The sequence below is a fragment of the Puma concolor genome, chromosome E2 (assembly GCF_028749965.1).
Source record: "Puma concolor isolate L17-30 chromosome E2, mPumCon1.1.hap2, whole genome shotgun sequence".
NCBI classification, from domain to species: Eukaryota; Metazoa; Chordata; class Mammalia; order Carnivora; family Felidae; genus Puma; species Puma concolor.
In genome coordinates, this window is record NC_141681.1 from 1,802,305 (window position 1) to 1,817,827 (window position 15,523).

Sequence of the window (15,523 nt, forward strand, 5' to 3'; positions counted from 1 at the left end):
TTTGACCCCACTGGCCAAGGGTGCCGGTTCCAGGGAGCAGGTGTGGTGACGAGTCCCCGCCTCCAGCCGAGGACACCTGTGGAGCTGTGCCCCCTCCGCGCAGCTGCGGGAGCCACAGGACAGCGTCCACACGTGGCCTCTCCACCCCCTCCACCCCAGGCCCAGGCCACACGGGACCACAGAGAATACACCACCGACCAAGGGACTCATGTCCAGGATAGTCTGCCCAGGGGGGAGCATCAGAGTGAACCCCAACAGGGCACGCGGGACACAGGAACCCGTGTCAGCAGACCCCACGGTGCCGGGGAGGGGACGCTCCGGCTCAAGTCCACAGCACGATCGGCCTCCCTTGTACTCTGCGTGAATCCCACGTGCGGCGGGGCTGTCCCGCCAGGCCCCCCGGGTTTTCGCGCCACACACACGCTTCAGGCCGAGAGTTCCTGGAAGTCATGGTCTCCCTCCCACCCTGATCAGCGCAAGGGCCGACCGCCCCCGGAGTGTATCTCCACCTCTGCCACACAGAGGGAGGCAGCCCCAGGCCCAGGGCGCCCCCGCACCTTCATGGTGCACGTTCCCCAGCGCACCCCGTGGCCTAGAAAGCGTCTCTGGACCTACAACCTTCTCTGTCAGGAAGGCAGCCGGCGGGAAGGCACTCCCGGGAACTGGCGCACTTCTCATCTTGGCCTCGCGGGAGCCGATGGCCCAAGCACTGCGCCCACGGCGTCCGTCAGCCGGTCTCCGGTGCGGGCCCAGACAGGATGAGCACCGCCTGCACACGGCGGGGACTTGTAGCCCTGTCACTCTTCTCACGCCTGTCCTCGGCGGCCTCCCAGAGTTCCAGAAAGTGCCGTAGCCACCACCTGGTCCCAGGGTGCCGAGCGCCCTGGAGAGCTGGGCCCCCTGCCCTGACCTCGCCCAGAGAGGCGTCGTGCTGGACACAGCGGCCAGTGTGCCAGACCAGCAGAAGAAGGCGCTTCGGCCCCCAAAGACCCACTGCTGGCTCCTTCGGGCCGTGCCTGGAAGTGACTCCAGGCCCTGCAGCTGTTGGCTTCCAGAAAGCCCGATCCAGGGAGCCTGGGACCTGGGACCCGGAGGCTCCTCTGGGCGCCCCCAGCATGTCTGGCCCGTGGGGCTTGGTGCCTTCGGTGCAAGTCGCAGTGAAGATTTGAGCTGCCCGCAACGTCCCTCCTGAGGGCCTCCGAGGACAGGCCACCCTCACTGGCCTCTGCCCCTGGTGGCCTGCCGACGTGTGGATGCTTGGGGGGTGGGGAGCAGGGGTCCAGACCCTCCCTGTGACAGAGGACCACCCGCGTCCCAACAACCTGCTGGGACGAGGGGCTGGATCCAGCCTGCGGACAGACAAGAACCTCAGAGAGGAGGTGGGGGGGGGCAGAGCTGGGAACCCTGCTGAGGACCCCACGGACTGCTCCCCTTGAGGCCCTGGGCACCCTGCTGATGCCCGATGCCTGTGTCACACGGGAACAGCTCCTGGGGCCTCACAGACACGTGTGCACACACACGCACACACACGGGCTGTGAGGACACAGCCCAGCCCGCACGTGCACCCCTGCTCGGCCCCCCACTCACTTCCATCCTCCCGCCCCAGCCCCTAGGACCCCTCCCAGCACCCAATCCTCCGGCATGCCCCAAGGCGTCAAGGACTCCATGTGTGTCCTATAAGCTGTGTGGGAAGGGACAGCATTCCCCCCTCAGTGCCCTCACCTCACAGGGGATGTGTCCACCGGACCCCAGGTTAAGAACCACCACCAGCTTTAACAATCAGGCCTCAAAACTAGTTGTGAGTCCCCCTTGGCTGGTTCCATCGGTTGGTCACCGATCCAACCAGACGTTGGGAGGTTGAGCGTTTGGTCTGAGTTTCCACAAGGCCATGAGCTTGGGTGGCTGTGAGGTTGTCCCAGGTCAGGATGTCCCAGCCACGCCCCCCCCCCCAAAGAACTCTCCATGCACTGATGCAGGGGCTGGTGCTCCCAGGGCGAAGGGCCATCTGTCCCGAGCCCCAGCGGTGAGGTCCCGCCGCAAGCAGCGCTCCGAGAGTTTTGGTCCCTGGGGCTTGGGCTTCCTGCACCTGATGGCACCCGAGGGCACGTACGCTAACCCTCCTCCAACCCCCAGGGATGGGCATGCCAGGGGCCGCACTGTTCGGGGGGTTCTCGGTGCTTTTCCATCTAGTCCAACAAGCACCGCGGGACTCCACCGCGCACGTGCCACCGGCAGGCACTGTGCAGGAGCACGGGCTGGCTCCCACCTGGCCCCCCTCTCGGGGTGTGGTCTGACAGGGTGCGGGGCCCTCCAAACTGGGTCGTGAAACCAAATCGGCTACAATGTGAGCTCGCAATGGAGATACATACGTGGAGTCAAGCACTACTGAATTATTCTTTGGAAGGCAAAGAGTACAGAACACACGCACACAAGGAGACTAAGTAGAATTCTAAAATCTGTGGCCCTGGAAGTGCCTACCCTAATTGGAAGCTGCTGCTCAGGCAGGTGGGCGGGGCCGACAGCCTGGCTCTGGGCCAGCTGTCATCCCCAAGGTCCTAGGTGTCAAGGGAAGAGCACAGTGATTTCTTCAGGAAAGAGAGGGCTCTGGTCCTTGCAAGTCCTGCTCTGGTTGAAAGAGGGGCAGTTCCGGGAGGCCAGTGGGGAGTGCGTGGGTGGGTGGGCGGATGTGAGGCTTTGCTGGGAGGTAAGGCGGCCAGGATGAGGACAGAAGGACGGGAAGCAAGAATGGGTGGGGACAGCTGCGCCCCTCTCCAGCACTGCACAGGTGTGGACACTGAGGTCCTCCTCTGTGGGTCCTCCTCGGGTCCAGCCCAGACACAACACTGTGAGTCCCAGCCAGTGAGTGTGCATGACCCCAAGGAGGGCTGACAGGTGGGTGGGGTCACTTACTATTGCAACCCGTCCCCCAAAGCTGTTCCAAGGACCCTTGGGATCCCAGAGGCATTTCCGGGATGAGATTAGGAACGCACCAGTTTCCCTAAATAGTGTGAGTAGCTCTCTGGGGATGAGGGAGGGCATCTTGGCTGGTGGCCACACAGTGGGTGACCCGGTGAGGAGGGACAGTGTGGGTGCAGGGCTGGCCCAGGTATCTGCAAGCCTTATCTATGCCTGGAAGGGGAAAGAAGGAAGAGAAGGTATAAATAGAAAGCTTGCGAGGCCACGGAACAGGTGAATAAGCAGAATGCAGCCACGTGTCCTCTGAAATCCACACACACAACAGCACGGTGCCAGGCTGTGGCGCACAGGAGAGACGCGTGCCTTCCGTCCGCACACCACCTGCCCTCCCATGCTCTCACCCAGCAGCAGACGGGGGGACACACGTCTCGTGTGTGACTGGCAATGTGGGCCTGGGTCCCCGTGCCCCCGCTTCCTGACTTCTCAGAGCCTCCATTTTCTCATCTGCAAAACTGTAGGGACCTAAGACACTGTGTGACACGGCCCTGTCCCCCCGCTTCTCCACAGGTCCCCATCAACTTCACCTCGCCCAAGCCCACAGTCACATGGCACCTGGACCTCAATGGCACTGCCAGGCAGGCAGGCCGGCCAGCACACAGCCATGGAAAGGCCCCACAGCTGTCGGGGACAGGCTCGGTGCTGCGTCCACTCGCCCAGGGAATGCCCTGTCTGACCCCTGAACTCCTGAAGCGTCCACACCGAAAGGGAGCGTACACTCGGACGTGGCTCGAACGCGTCATTGCCGCACAAGAGGGACATGGCTGCCCAGGGTCACAGACTGGGCAGAGCGCACGCACTTCCCCCTCTTTGACTAAACTTCCCATGACCGCGGGTCGGAACCCCTTGCAATCCCAGAATTCCAGGCTGTGTCCTTTCTCCCCGCCAAATGAGCCTCCTGGAAGCTTGGGCCACCTCCTGGAGCGCTGTCCCGGGAGGGAAGGAGCCCTCCCCAGCCTTCTTCCCCTGGGAAAGGCCTCTCGCCCCCAGGCCGGCTGACCCCCGCCCCCGGCACCACTCTGGCCGGTCAGCTGGGTCGGCCGTGGAGTTCAGGGCTCGTGCTCACCAATCCTACCGTTGCGGGTTTGAGCAGGAGGTGGGGCGAGTGTAGCCAGCTGCGGCAAGGGCTCTGCGCGCGCCTCCACCGCCCTGTGGACTGGAGCCCGGCGCGGCTTCCACCCAGCCCTGACCTCCGCCCTTTAGTCCACGGCGAGTGGGTGCGCCAGGCCCCAGGGGTCGGTGTGACTCGCGGCGCGCGCCAGGGCAGTCCCGTGGGGAGGACACGGCGGCCACGCGCTCCCTCCCCCGCGGCCCGCGCACCTGTCCTGGGCGTGGCCCCGCAGCCCCGCCCCGGCCGCGCCCCGCGCTGGTTGGCCCAGGCGGTGCGCTATGCTAATGAGCCAACCCTCCGGCCACCTGCCGGCTGCGCTGCCCGCGGGCGCCCGGCGGACGCGCAGGGGGACCATGCCGCGCTCCTTCCTGGTGAAAACGCACTCCAGCCACAGGGTCTCCAACTACAGGCAGCTGGAGACGCAGAGAGGTAGGGACTGCCCGGCTCCCCAGCCCCGCCCACGGCTCGGACTCCCGTCCCAGGCCGGGGGAGAGGAGTTACCTCGCCAGCCAGCGGAGCGGGGACTAGACCCCGGGTGGGTGGAGGCCTGCGGGCGCCTTGTCCACGTCGGGGGCCTCGGCCTCGCGTCGGGAAGAGCAGGCGGGGATTCCCTCCCCACTTAAGAGAAGTTTCCAGGCCCCCAGTCAGTCTGGGGGCTCTCCCCCTATGGCCTGGCGCACCCATCCCAGCTAAGGGAACCCTGGAGCCATCTTCCTGGTGCAGGAGGTGTGGGAGGGGTCCCAGGGATGGGTGGGGAGAGAGACGGAGGGAGGCTTGGGGCTGCTGTCCAACGGCTCCTCCAGAGCATCCAGAGGGAAACAGAAGAGACCCGCGGGCTGTGTGTGCCAAGGCCCAGCCCATGAGCCTTCCCCCAGGCCCCTCGGGTGCCTCCTCGCCGCTCCGTCGGTCACCTTCCCCCCGTCACCCCTCACCCCAGTGGAGGTTGTTCAGGACAGGCTGGGCTGAGGGGCTGCAATCCTCCCCCCTCCCCCCAGGTGGCCCAGGGAGACGCAGGTCCAGGGCTCAGGACTGCCCATGTCCTGGAGGCACGAGAAGGTCCCGGGACAAAGGCCTCTCGAGAGTGATCAGAACCCCTGAGGTGAAGACCGCCCCCCCCCCCCCCCCAGGAACTGCTGGGTAGCTCAGGGGGAGAGGGGAGAAGGGACCCGGAGGAGGCCCAGGAGTGGAGGGCACCCCGCTGATCCTTTCCGAGGCCGCTGCCTCCAGGGGGTGCCTTCTAGGACTGGGGTCCCGAACTCTGCATTTTGAAAACAATTTCACAAAATGAAATAGAACGGAAGGCATCCGAATGCAGTGCTCGGGTAAAGGAAACTTTCATTTTAGATATATACGTGATGGGAAATGGGAGTTTATGTGAGCCTGGTTGTTAAAGCTTAACACCTGTTGTTTAGAGCCCAGTCACCGAGTGCACCCCCCACTTTACTCTTTGAACATGAGAGAGTGTCAGAGAGCAGCCCAGCCCTCCAGCACTCTCCGCTTCCTCCGCTCCTCTCCTCCCCCCTTCGGATGAGGGACGAGGCTCGAGGCTCCCGCTTGTTGAGGCTACCCAGGATGTTGCCCTAGGATAGACCCAGGTGCTGGGTCTGGGGCCCCTCCCTCTCTCTTTTCAAATAAGTGCCTTTTCAGGCCTCCCCCCAGGGAGCCCCTGAAGTAGAGGGGACTTGAAAGTCTCTTCTCCCAGGAATTTGAGTTACAACAGCCCCAGAGGGTGTGTGGACGCATGTGAAGGGCCAGCAGAAGCACTGGATCAGGGCCACAGGCATAGCCGGCCCTCCCCTGCCCTCCCTCTGGGGTGGCCCCCAGCCCCCAAGACCGGGTTTGGCTCTGGAGCCAGGGTGGTGGCTGAGTCTCAGAGACTTAAGAGAGGTGACTGTTTTTCCCAGTAGAAAGCCCCCAGTGAAGTGGGGTCCTAGGCTCTCTGGGTATCCCAAGCCTCTCTCTCCAGAACTTCCTTGGACTTTGTCTCTTAGCCTGACACTGCCCAGTCCCTCTTTCCAGGAGGACAGAAAGTTGGCATGCTGTTTTATAATTGGGGGGATTAGGTTAGGGGTGAGGTCAGGATAGAGCGGAAGGTGGGAAGTTTCCTTAAGTGTCCCCACTCCTCTATATCCTCACCAACACTTGTAATTGGCTATTTGTAATTCTAGCCATCCTAGTGGGCACGAAGCAGTATCTCGCTGTGGCTTTAATTGGCATTTCCTTGATGGTTAATGGTGGCAAGCATCTTTCCTGTGCGTGTTGGCCATTTGTGTAGGTGTATATATATATATATATTTTTTTTTTCAACGTTTATTTATTTTTGGGACAGAGAGAGACAGAGCATGAACGGGGGAGGGGCAGAGAGAGAGGGAGACACAGAATCGGAAACAGGCTCCAGGCTATGAGCCATCAGCCCAGAGCCCGACGCGGGGCTCGAACCCACGCACCGTGAGATTGTGACCTGGCTGAAGTCGGACGCTTAACCGACTGCGCCACCCAGGCGCCCCAGTATATATATATATATTTTTAAGTAATCTCTATGCCCAACGTGCGCTTGAACTTGAAACCCTGAGATCAAGAGTCACATGATCTACAGACTGAGCCAGCCAGGCATCCCGCCATTTGTAATTTGTATATCTTGTTTGGAGAAATGTGTAATGAGATACTTTGCCCATTTTAAAATTATATACACACACACACACACACATATGTATATGTATATATATATACATATACACATATATGTATATGTATGTATATATGTATATATATATATATATATATATATATATATATACCGTTGAATTGCAAGAATTCTTTGTATATTCTGGATGCCATCGATTTAACAGATACATGATGTGCAAATATTTTCTCCCATTCTGTGGGTTCTTTCTTACCCAAAGCCTTGGCATGAAGGCAGAAATGGGACCAGAGATTTATTTCAACACATCTGGAGTAGGAAATGGGTTGGGGGCTGTTTGGAGATTTGGGGCTCGGGGAGAAGGCGGAGCGTAACTCCTACCTGCCAGACTGTTTACCCTGGGGCCCTGCCGCTCATCTGGTCAGGCACAGGCATGCTGGCCCACAAATCCGGGAGCCACAGCCTGGGGACAGGCTGCCTCTGGAGGCCGTGTGGCACCACCGGGGACAGCCATCCAGCCACCCGGGAGCGTTGGCACTCACATCACCATGGGCGGGGGGTGATGGGGGTGACTGGAGGCTAATCAGTTGTCTTCACGTGGCCCACCGCCAAATGTCTACTCTGAATTCGCGCCTGCGGGAGGCTGGTGAGGCTTTGCTGTGAGCTGGGCCTGAGGCGGGGCAGGGGTCAGGGAGGCCTGTCCTGCCGGGCCAATAGGGGGGCCTCCGTCAGCCGTGAGAGCTATTCTGGGATCCTGTAAGACATTTCCTTTGCTTTTAAAGAGGAACTGAGGGGGCGCCTGGGTGGCTCAGTTCGTTGGGCATCTGCCTCTTGATTTCGGCTCAGGGCAACTCAGGTTGCTGAGTGCGAGCCCCCCATCTGGCTCTCTGCTCTCAGCTTGGAGCGGCTTCAGATCCTCTGCCCCCCTCCCTCTGCCCCTCCCCGGCTCGCCCTGTCTCAAAAATAAACATTTAGAAACATCATAACAATAAAGAACTGAGGCCCCTCCTCTAGACCCTGTGGTCACTTCCCGCGCTGACACTGGCCTCGCCAGCCCTTCCCCTTTGTGCAGAACTGCTGATGACCTAGAACACAGGCTTGCGGCTGCACTAAGAAGGGCAAGTCTGAGGACAGAGTGTGGGGGCTCATGTCCACTTTCACGCTCTCTCTCTCCCTCCTCCCTTCTAGAAATTAATGGCGCCTGTTCTGCCTGCAGGGGGCTGGCGGTGCCCCTCCTCCTCCCAGACAAGGCGGCCTCTTCCACCCCTGGTGACCCTCCCCTGCCGTGGGACCGCACCTCTGCCGTCTGCCCCATCTCCCTGCCCCTTCCGCTTACTGAGGAAGCTCGGGGGGCCTCCGGGCCAGACCCCCTGGAAGGCAGCCGGGCGGACCTCTGGACCGGCCGGGCCCCCAGCGAGCCCCTCAAAGACAGCCTGAACCACCTCAACCTGCCCCCGCTGCGGGTTCCGCCCACGCGGTGGCCCCCGATCGCGGGCCCGGACGGGGGCCAGGCTCCAGACAGACTCCAGGCGGCCCCGGGGGGCCTCGGGCGCCCGCACTGCCACAAGCCCTGCCACCTGCGGGCGCCCCGCTGCTTCACCTGCAGGTTCTGTGACAAGGAGTACGCCAGCCTGGGCGCCCTCAAGATGCACATCCGCACGCACACGCTGCCCTGCCTCTGCTCTGTCTGCGGCAAGGCCTTCTCCAGGCCCTGGCTGCTGCAGGGCCACATCCGGACCCACACAGGTGGGTCTGTGGGCAGGAGGGCCCCGGGCAGGGGTGAGGGCGGGACCTGGGGGTCAGGCAGGGAGGGAGGCCTTGTAAACAAGAGGAGGGACGGCCACACGGCTTCTGCTTCCCTGCGTGCTGGTTTCCAAAGTCTCACAAACCAGAGGCTCAAACATCAAAAATGCCCTCCGTCCCAGCTCCTGAGGCCGGAGTCTGAAATCCAGGTGTCCCAGGGCCGTGCTCCCTCCAGAGGCGGCAGGGGACGGTCCTTCCTGCCCCGTCCACCTCCCGGGGGCTCCAGGCGTCCGTGCGCCTCTACCCCCGTCCTCACACGGCCTCTCCTGTGTGTGTTTGTGTCCCAACCTCCCTCTGTTGTAAGGACACCAGTCCCACTGGACCGGGGCCCACGTGCTCCAGTGTGACCCCATCTTAACCTGATGACAAGTAACCTTGATGACAAGACCCTATTTTCCAAGTGAGGTCACCCTCACAGGTACTGGGGATTAGGACGTGGACGGATCTTTTTTGAGAGACACAATTCAAGCCCCACCACCTGGCAAAGCGCAGGCTGCTCGGGGCCGTAGAGGGTCTGACTTCCCATGTTGCACGCCCTTCCTGAGCTCTGGAGCAGCAGGAGCGGCACAGGGAGAAAGGCCTGGCCTTTGGTGGCAACCACGGGGGTCACACGGACGAAGGGCACAGACGAGGACCGGGTCTTGACGGGGGGCTGGGACCCCAGGGGCAAACCCATCCCTGGTGAGAGCGCACCAGAGCCGTGAGCTCAGACCTGAAGGAGGCCTGGGGGCCTCAGCACGTTGTCCGTACATCAGCCACCGCTGCCCAAAGGAGCAGAGGGGGGCTGCCTGCCCCAGGGCAGCTGGGGGTTGAACCACACCTCACCCCGGCCCGCCAGGAGAGGGACAGGTGGGCACAGAGAGACCGAAGCCCAGGGATAAGGCTCACCGGGCTGAGGCCCACGGCTGAACACACGCCCCCGTCACTGGAGCCTCCCCAGCCCTGAGCCAGGGCTCTGTAAGTAGGACTGTTCTGAGTCACACCTGGGGGAGGCTGGAAAGAAGGGTTTTGCGGGAGCCTTTCTCCGGGCTGAAATTCCAGTCAGTTTTCCTCAGCTTCCCCCCCCCCCCCCCCCCACCGGGATGTCTCTGAGCATCCCACATCACACTGCCAGGGGCTCAGTGCTCCTGGTCTGGGGGCCCAGAGGGTGGGAGGCCCTGCAGGAGGCTGGCCGGGGGAGGGAATGTGCCTGGGCGTTGGGCAGCAGGGACGCTCTGGGCCCAGGGGGACTGCACGCTGGTGTTTCTCAGGATTCTATTGGGTGTACGGCTGGAAGTCACTCCACGTGGGCGGAAGAGAACAGGTGACCTTTAAGGATCTTTTTACACTTGTTAAGGTTGTCCTGGGGGCCCAGCTCCCAACAGAAGGGCTTTGTCCAAATCCCTGGTCGCCCTGCCTGGAGGTGGCCCAGAGGACACAAGGGTCTTAAGCTGTTCCGAAATGCCTGCCTCCATCGTAAGGGCCGGGGCTCGCCTTCCCGGGAGAGTCTGCAAGGGCCCAGCCGCTTTCCACCACCGGCCTTCCGTGGGCAGGGACAGCTGAGGGCTCCTAGTGCTGCTCAGGACCAGATCTGGGCAAAGGGCCCCAGGAGGGCTCTGGCAGAAACAGAAAGATCTAGCAAAGACCCATGCTAGCTCTTTCCCCTTGGAGAGGGCTTCAGATGTTGCAGTCCTGCCCAGGGGTGACATCCCACCCTGTCCCCAGGCAGCTCTGAGCCTGACCGTGGATGTGGACCTCGTGGCCCTAGGGTTTCCTTCCTCCTGGGGCAGGTGCCGGCCCCCCGGCACGCACCTCCTGGGGAAGGGTGAGGGAAGACCAATGCATCAGAACTGCCGTGAGCATGTGGAGGAGGCGGAGGGGCTTATACATCGATAAGCAGGGACGGCGGGGGGTTGGGGACGGGGGGCTCGGCCACCTCCTGGGGCGGACCAGACGGACACTCACCCGGCGCCCTCCCGCCCCCAGGTGAGAAGCCGTACACCTGCTCACACTGCGGCAGGGCCTTCGCCGACCGCTCCAATCTCCGGGCCCACCTGCAGACACACTCGGACACCAAGAAATACCAGTGCAACAGCTGCGCCAGGACCTTCTCCCGCATGTCGCTCCTGGCGCGGCACGAGGAGTCTGGCTGCCGCCGCGGCCCCTGACGGGTGCGGGCTCAGTGCCGGCGGGAGGGACAGGACCTCACCCCTCTCCGCACCCGTGATGCCCAGCGAGCCCGGCCCCACGCTCACTCGGTGGGTTCCTCCTCTCCCCGCCGGCCACCCACTTCCGTCCAGGGCCAGAGCCGCCCGCGGGCTGTTAGGGCGGCTGAGGGAAGACCGTCACGGCGGCGTGAGCCACCATTCCCTGATTTCCGGTTCTCTTCTCCCAAGAGAAAAGGCGGCTGGGGGTGGCTGCCAGCTGGGCCAGCTCCTGCCACTCGGCCTTCGTGGGCACGGCCACCACAGGCTCACCTCCGCCTGCCTGCGCGCACGCACGCGGCACTGGGTGTCCCGACGCAGAGCCAGGGCCCCGTCCCCAAGCACAGGGCAGTGAGGAGCCTGGCACCCCTGCCTGTCACGTTCTCTGAGACCCCAGGTCCTGCCTGGTGCCCCGGGTCTGCGGAAGAGGCCGAGCCCGGAGTAATTACCCAGATTCCTGGGTAATTTGGGCCTCTGGCCACGGAGCAAGGGAGGCAAAGTGTAGGGACGGGGAGCGGGGAGGTGGGTGGCGACACTCCAAGCAGGTGAGCAGGGCCACCTTCTTTGGGAACAAGGAGACCGGAAATGGGGACAGCCTTATACAGGGAGGGAGAGCGGCCGTGGAGCGTAGACATGCCGGGGGTGAGGCTGTGAGGGCAGAGCTGGGGAGAGTGAGGCCCAGGGAAGAGGCCAGCCGGGGGCCGTGTGTGTCTGCGTCGGCGGGGTGCTCACAAGAGAACCCAGTCCTGGGTCTGCACACGTCTCCACCGAGACCACCGTGTCCACAACCGCCCGTGGCACTGTCGCCCCTTCTCTGCCCGCCCTCTCCCGAGGCCATAGGCGTCCACAGCGGAGGGAGTGGGTGCTGCCTCAGACACATGCCTCCTGAACCGACTCAGATGCCAACAGGAGTCCCCTCCCCAGCATCCTGCCCCCGAGTGCGGCCTCTGCCCACCCCCAGACCCCCGGGATGTCACCTGCTGGGCTGGGCCTCGATCTTGCTAGCGTGTCTTAGCGTCTCCGGCCTGCCCCTGGAGGGCAGCCCGAGTCTAATGGGGACTGACTGAGTTCTTGATGCCCGGAGGGGACAGCCGCCCCACTTCTGGCCCAGGCTGAGGGACAAAGTTAGGCTCCTGTTCCTGGCCCTGAGTGGGGGCCACAGGGCAAGCGGCAGAGGCCACATGTCGGCCCTGGGCCTCGCAGACCCACTGAAGCACATTCACCAGCCCGCTGCTGGGCCACGCGGCACCTGGAGATCCTGCCCGAGGCTCTTCGGGGTGAAAGGGCCTGCGTGGCTGGTTTGATAATGGCCATCGGAGGGGTCTTGGGGACATCCCAGAGGAAACCTGACCGTGATGTGGGGCTTCTCTGGACCAAGGGTGACCTCGACGAAACTGGCCACCCAGGAGGGCCGCGGCTCCGGGATACAGCAGAACAGATCAGCGGGTGCAGTGAAGACGTTTGCTGGGGAAGCCACGCTCACATTCCCAGGCCTGCACCTGGCCTCCCCTCCGTGGGGACCTGCCATCCCTCGAGGGACAGACAGTGCGAACCAGACGCTTAGCTGATAGGTCAGCGGGCTGTGACTCCCATAACAAAGCCCCATGCACCATGCGGCTTAAACCACAGAGATGTACTCCCACACTCTGGGGGCCAGAAGTCAGGGCCCCAGGTGCCACAGGGCTGGTCCCCTCGGGGTCCGGCCTCTCTCTCTCTCTCTCTGTCTTGGCTCCTGCTGGTTTGTGGGCATCTTTGATGCTCCTTGGCTGGTGGACACATCACACTTCTCTGCCTCCACCTCCCATGGCTTCTCCCTGCGTATGTGTCTCTCTCTGTGTCCAAATTTCCTCAGTTTGTGCGGACACCAGTCCTACAGGGTTAGGACCCCCCTTAATGGCCCCATCTTAACTCGATTACCTGAAAAAACCCTGATTCCAAATAGGGTCAGGATTTCAACATATGAACCCGCAGAGGGGAGGACACCATCCCCCCCCAACAGTTGCTGTGAACAGTTTGCCAAGAGATGCCCAGTGGGTCCCTGTGCTTGGGCTGAAGGATGAAGGACAGCAGAGTGGATTCCTCTGTCCCCTTGGTCCACAAAGGGTCAAGGGGGGCGGTCAATTTTAACTGACGGGCCCACCGGCAAACACCTCCTGTGCCTGTTCCCACTTCCTGTCCATCATCCCAACCAGGGGCCCTGCCCTAGCAGGGTGGTCCTCCCTCCCATCGGTCTCCCGAAGAGCTGGGCTCCTCTGTTGAGTGGGTCAAGCCAGCGTTCTGGCCCATATCCGGCCATCTCACAGGAGGGCTTTTTTTTTTTTTTTTTAAATAGCATCCAGATGCCCAAAGGAAGCTATATTGTAAATTGTGTTCTATTTCTGGGCCCTGATAGCTAAATGAGGCGATGCACCTGTTGGGTATGAAGGGAGGGAATTTCACGGCCCTAAAATAAAGTCAAATGCTTGCCCTTCTGTGCCGGCCCGTGGAAAATGCTCTTATATTTATATCTGGACTGGCAGAGGGCAGGGTGGTGGAGGCCAGGTTGGCAGAGAGGGTGAAGAAAGGCCGAGCACCTGCCAGGGAGCTGATGGAGAATGAATGGGGGAGACGGTCCACGAGGGGCGGGGCGGCTGCAGTCAGACCCCAGGGAGGCCACCTGCCCAGCTGCCTGGCCGCTCAGGGTTCCCAGCTCCCCCCTCACCTTTTTCCATGCTATTTTGCCTGGTCATCAGAATTCACCTGGGACGCCCATTTAGAAGCTGGCTTTCTGGAGCCCTCTCCCAACACCTACAGAACGGGAGTCGGCAGGAGGTCTATCCCTGGGTGAAGGTGGATGACTGGTTCTTTTTTCAGGATGCTGCTATTTGGGTCCCTCCCACCTACAGGCCATCTTTTTTCTATCCAAACTGTACTGACCACATTTCCACTCTTCACCCTAAAGAAGGCCTTTCGGTCCTGGTCCAGCACATTGTTGGGTCCTCCCTCCAAGGTGGGAGGAGGGACCAGAGGTCCCGGGGCCCAAGGAGCTGGGAGCAGGTGCCACAGCTGCAGCCTGGTTATGTCTGGTGAAGGCAGAAACCTAAGAGACGAGTGAGGATGCGGGACACGAGGAAAATCACGTAACCAGCCCTCCAAGGTTGGGGACCCCATCTTTTAGCACGACAGGTGCACCTAGATGGCGGTGTGAGGGCCACAGACAGGGTCAGCACCAGATACCCAGCAAGGAAAACCACCGTTTTCTGACTCAGATGCCAGCGCCCAGCCGCTGTGAGCTCAGGTCCTAGAAACAGGTGCGAGAGGGACACTAGGTCTCCGGTGGCCCTGCCCTGGCCCCACTCCCAGCTGAAAGAAACCTCTCTCCTGAAAGCTACAGACACACTAAGGTTACACCCTCCCTTCCAAAAGCCCAGAGGGCTCCCTAAATATCATTTTGGCGCAGAATATTCTGGGGAGGGGGGGGTTCTCTGGAAGTTTGAAAATAGCCCGCGTGTTACTATCTTTGTTCAGAGAACCCACCCCTGGCCTCCACTCGGTGGCTAAGTATAGCTCCCTGGCAAAGTTCAATGGAACAAAAGTTTCCAGGCCTTCATCATTTGCAGATGGCCTGACATTCAGGGACACAGCTCGGCCAAGACTCAGAGAGGCTCCGAGGAGGCTGGGAGGACGCCGGCTGCTGGCCGCACCTTCCTGCTCCCGAGTGGGGGAGTGTGCGGGACTCTCCGGCCATCGGGGCGGGGGGGGGGGGGGTCCTGGCCTGGTCCCGAAGGAGGGGTTCTGATCCCAGCTGAGTCAGTCCCACTAGAAAGCCTTGGCTTCCACTGCTTTAAAAAAAGGAATCCTGTTAAACTCTATTTCAGAATTCAGGGGAGTGCCAAATACACATTAAAAAAAAAAAAAAAAAAAAGACACTTCGGATGCCTAAAATAAAATAGAATAGCTAACTTTAGAGAAACTCCCCACCTTTACCTCCTCTTAGAATCTGTGTGCACTTCCTGACCACCGAGTTCTGGCTCCAGTCTCCCCTCCCAGCTGCCCGCCCAGCCCACTGAGCCCCTGGGATCGTCCTCAGGGCCCAGGAGACGCTGGGCAGGGCTCAGGTACACAGTGGGGCCGAGGGCGGGAGGGCTGGGGGCAGAGGTTCAGGGTCCGTCTTGGCGGCTGGGTGCGGGTGTCTCTGGTATGTGCAAAACCTGGAGGCTGCCTTCCCACACGACCTCCGTCAGTGCTGCGCCCCCCACCCCCAGGCTGACAGGAGGGCATCCGTCCCCTCCCCCTCCCCACACCTCTGCCCCATGGGCCCCTCTTCCGTTCTCCTGCAAGGATGCACCCTCCCCGGGTCCTGAAGGAAGACGCGCAATCACTTGTTTTGCCTGCTGAGCTCAGACACGCCAGCCCCTCTCCTTCCCTGGCTGTGGGCCTGGGCCCAGGACACATGTGACACACTGATTTCAGAAATGGGAGTCTCGGGGGCCGCCTGGGGGGCTCAGTCGGTGGAGCGTCTGACTCTTGACTCCAGCTCAGGTCATGATCTCACAGTTCGTGGGTTTGAGCCCTACGTCAGGCTCTGCGCTGACAGCTGGGACCCTACTTGGGACTCCTCTCTCTCTCTCTCTCTCTCTCTCTCTCTCTCTGTCTCTCCTCCACTCATAATCTCTCTCTCTCTCTCTCGAAAATAAGTAAATAAATATTTTTAAAAATTAACAAAAAAGAAATGAGAGTCTGTAAGGAGGGCGGTCCTGGAGCCACAGGTCCCTCTATCTGCACACGAACTTGGGAATGCCAGTGTCTCACATCGGCCAAAGAGAGGCTGGG

General features: G+C 61.4%; 1 protein-coding gene across 1 annotated transcript; it reads left to right on the forward strand.

Moving 5' to 3' along the window:
• Positions 1–4,395: 4,395 nt before the first annotated feature.
• Positions 4,396–13,182, forward strand: SNAI3 (snail family transcriptional repressor 3). The gene is made up of 3 exons (XM_086688708.1): positions 4,396–4,513; positions 7,914–8,471; positions 10,494–13,182. Exons 1-3 carry the CDS (start codon positions 4,438–4,440, stop codon positions 10,673–10,675), a joined length of 816 nt encoding a protein of 271 aa, XP_086544834.1. The 5' UTR covers positions 4,396–4,437; the 3' UTR covers positions 10,676–13,182.
• The last annotated feature ends 2,341 nt before the right edge of the window (positions 13,183–15,523 follow it).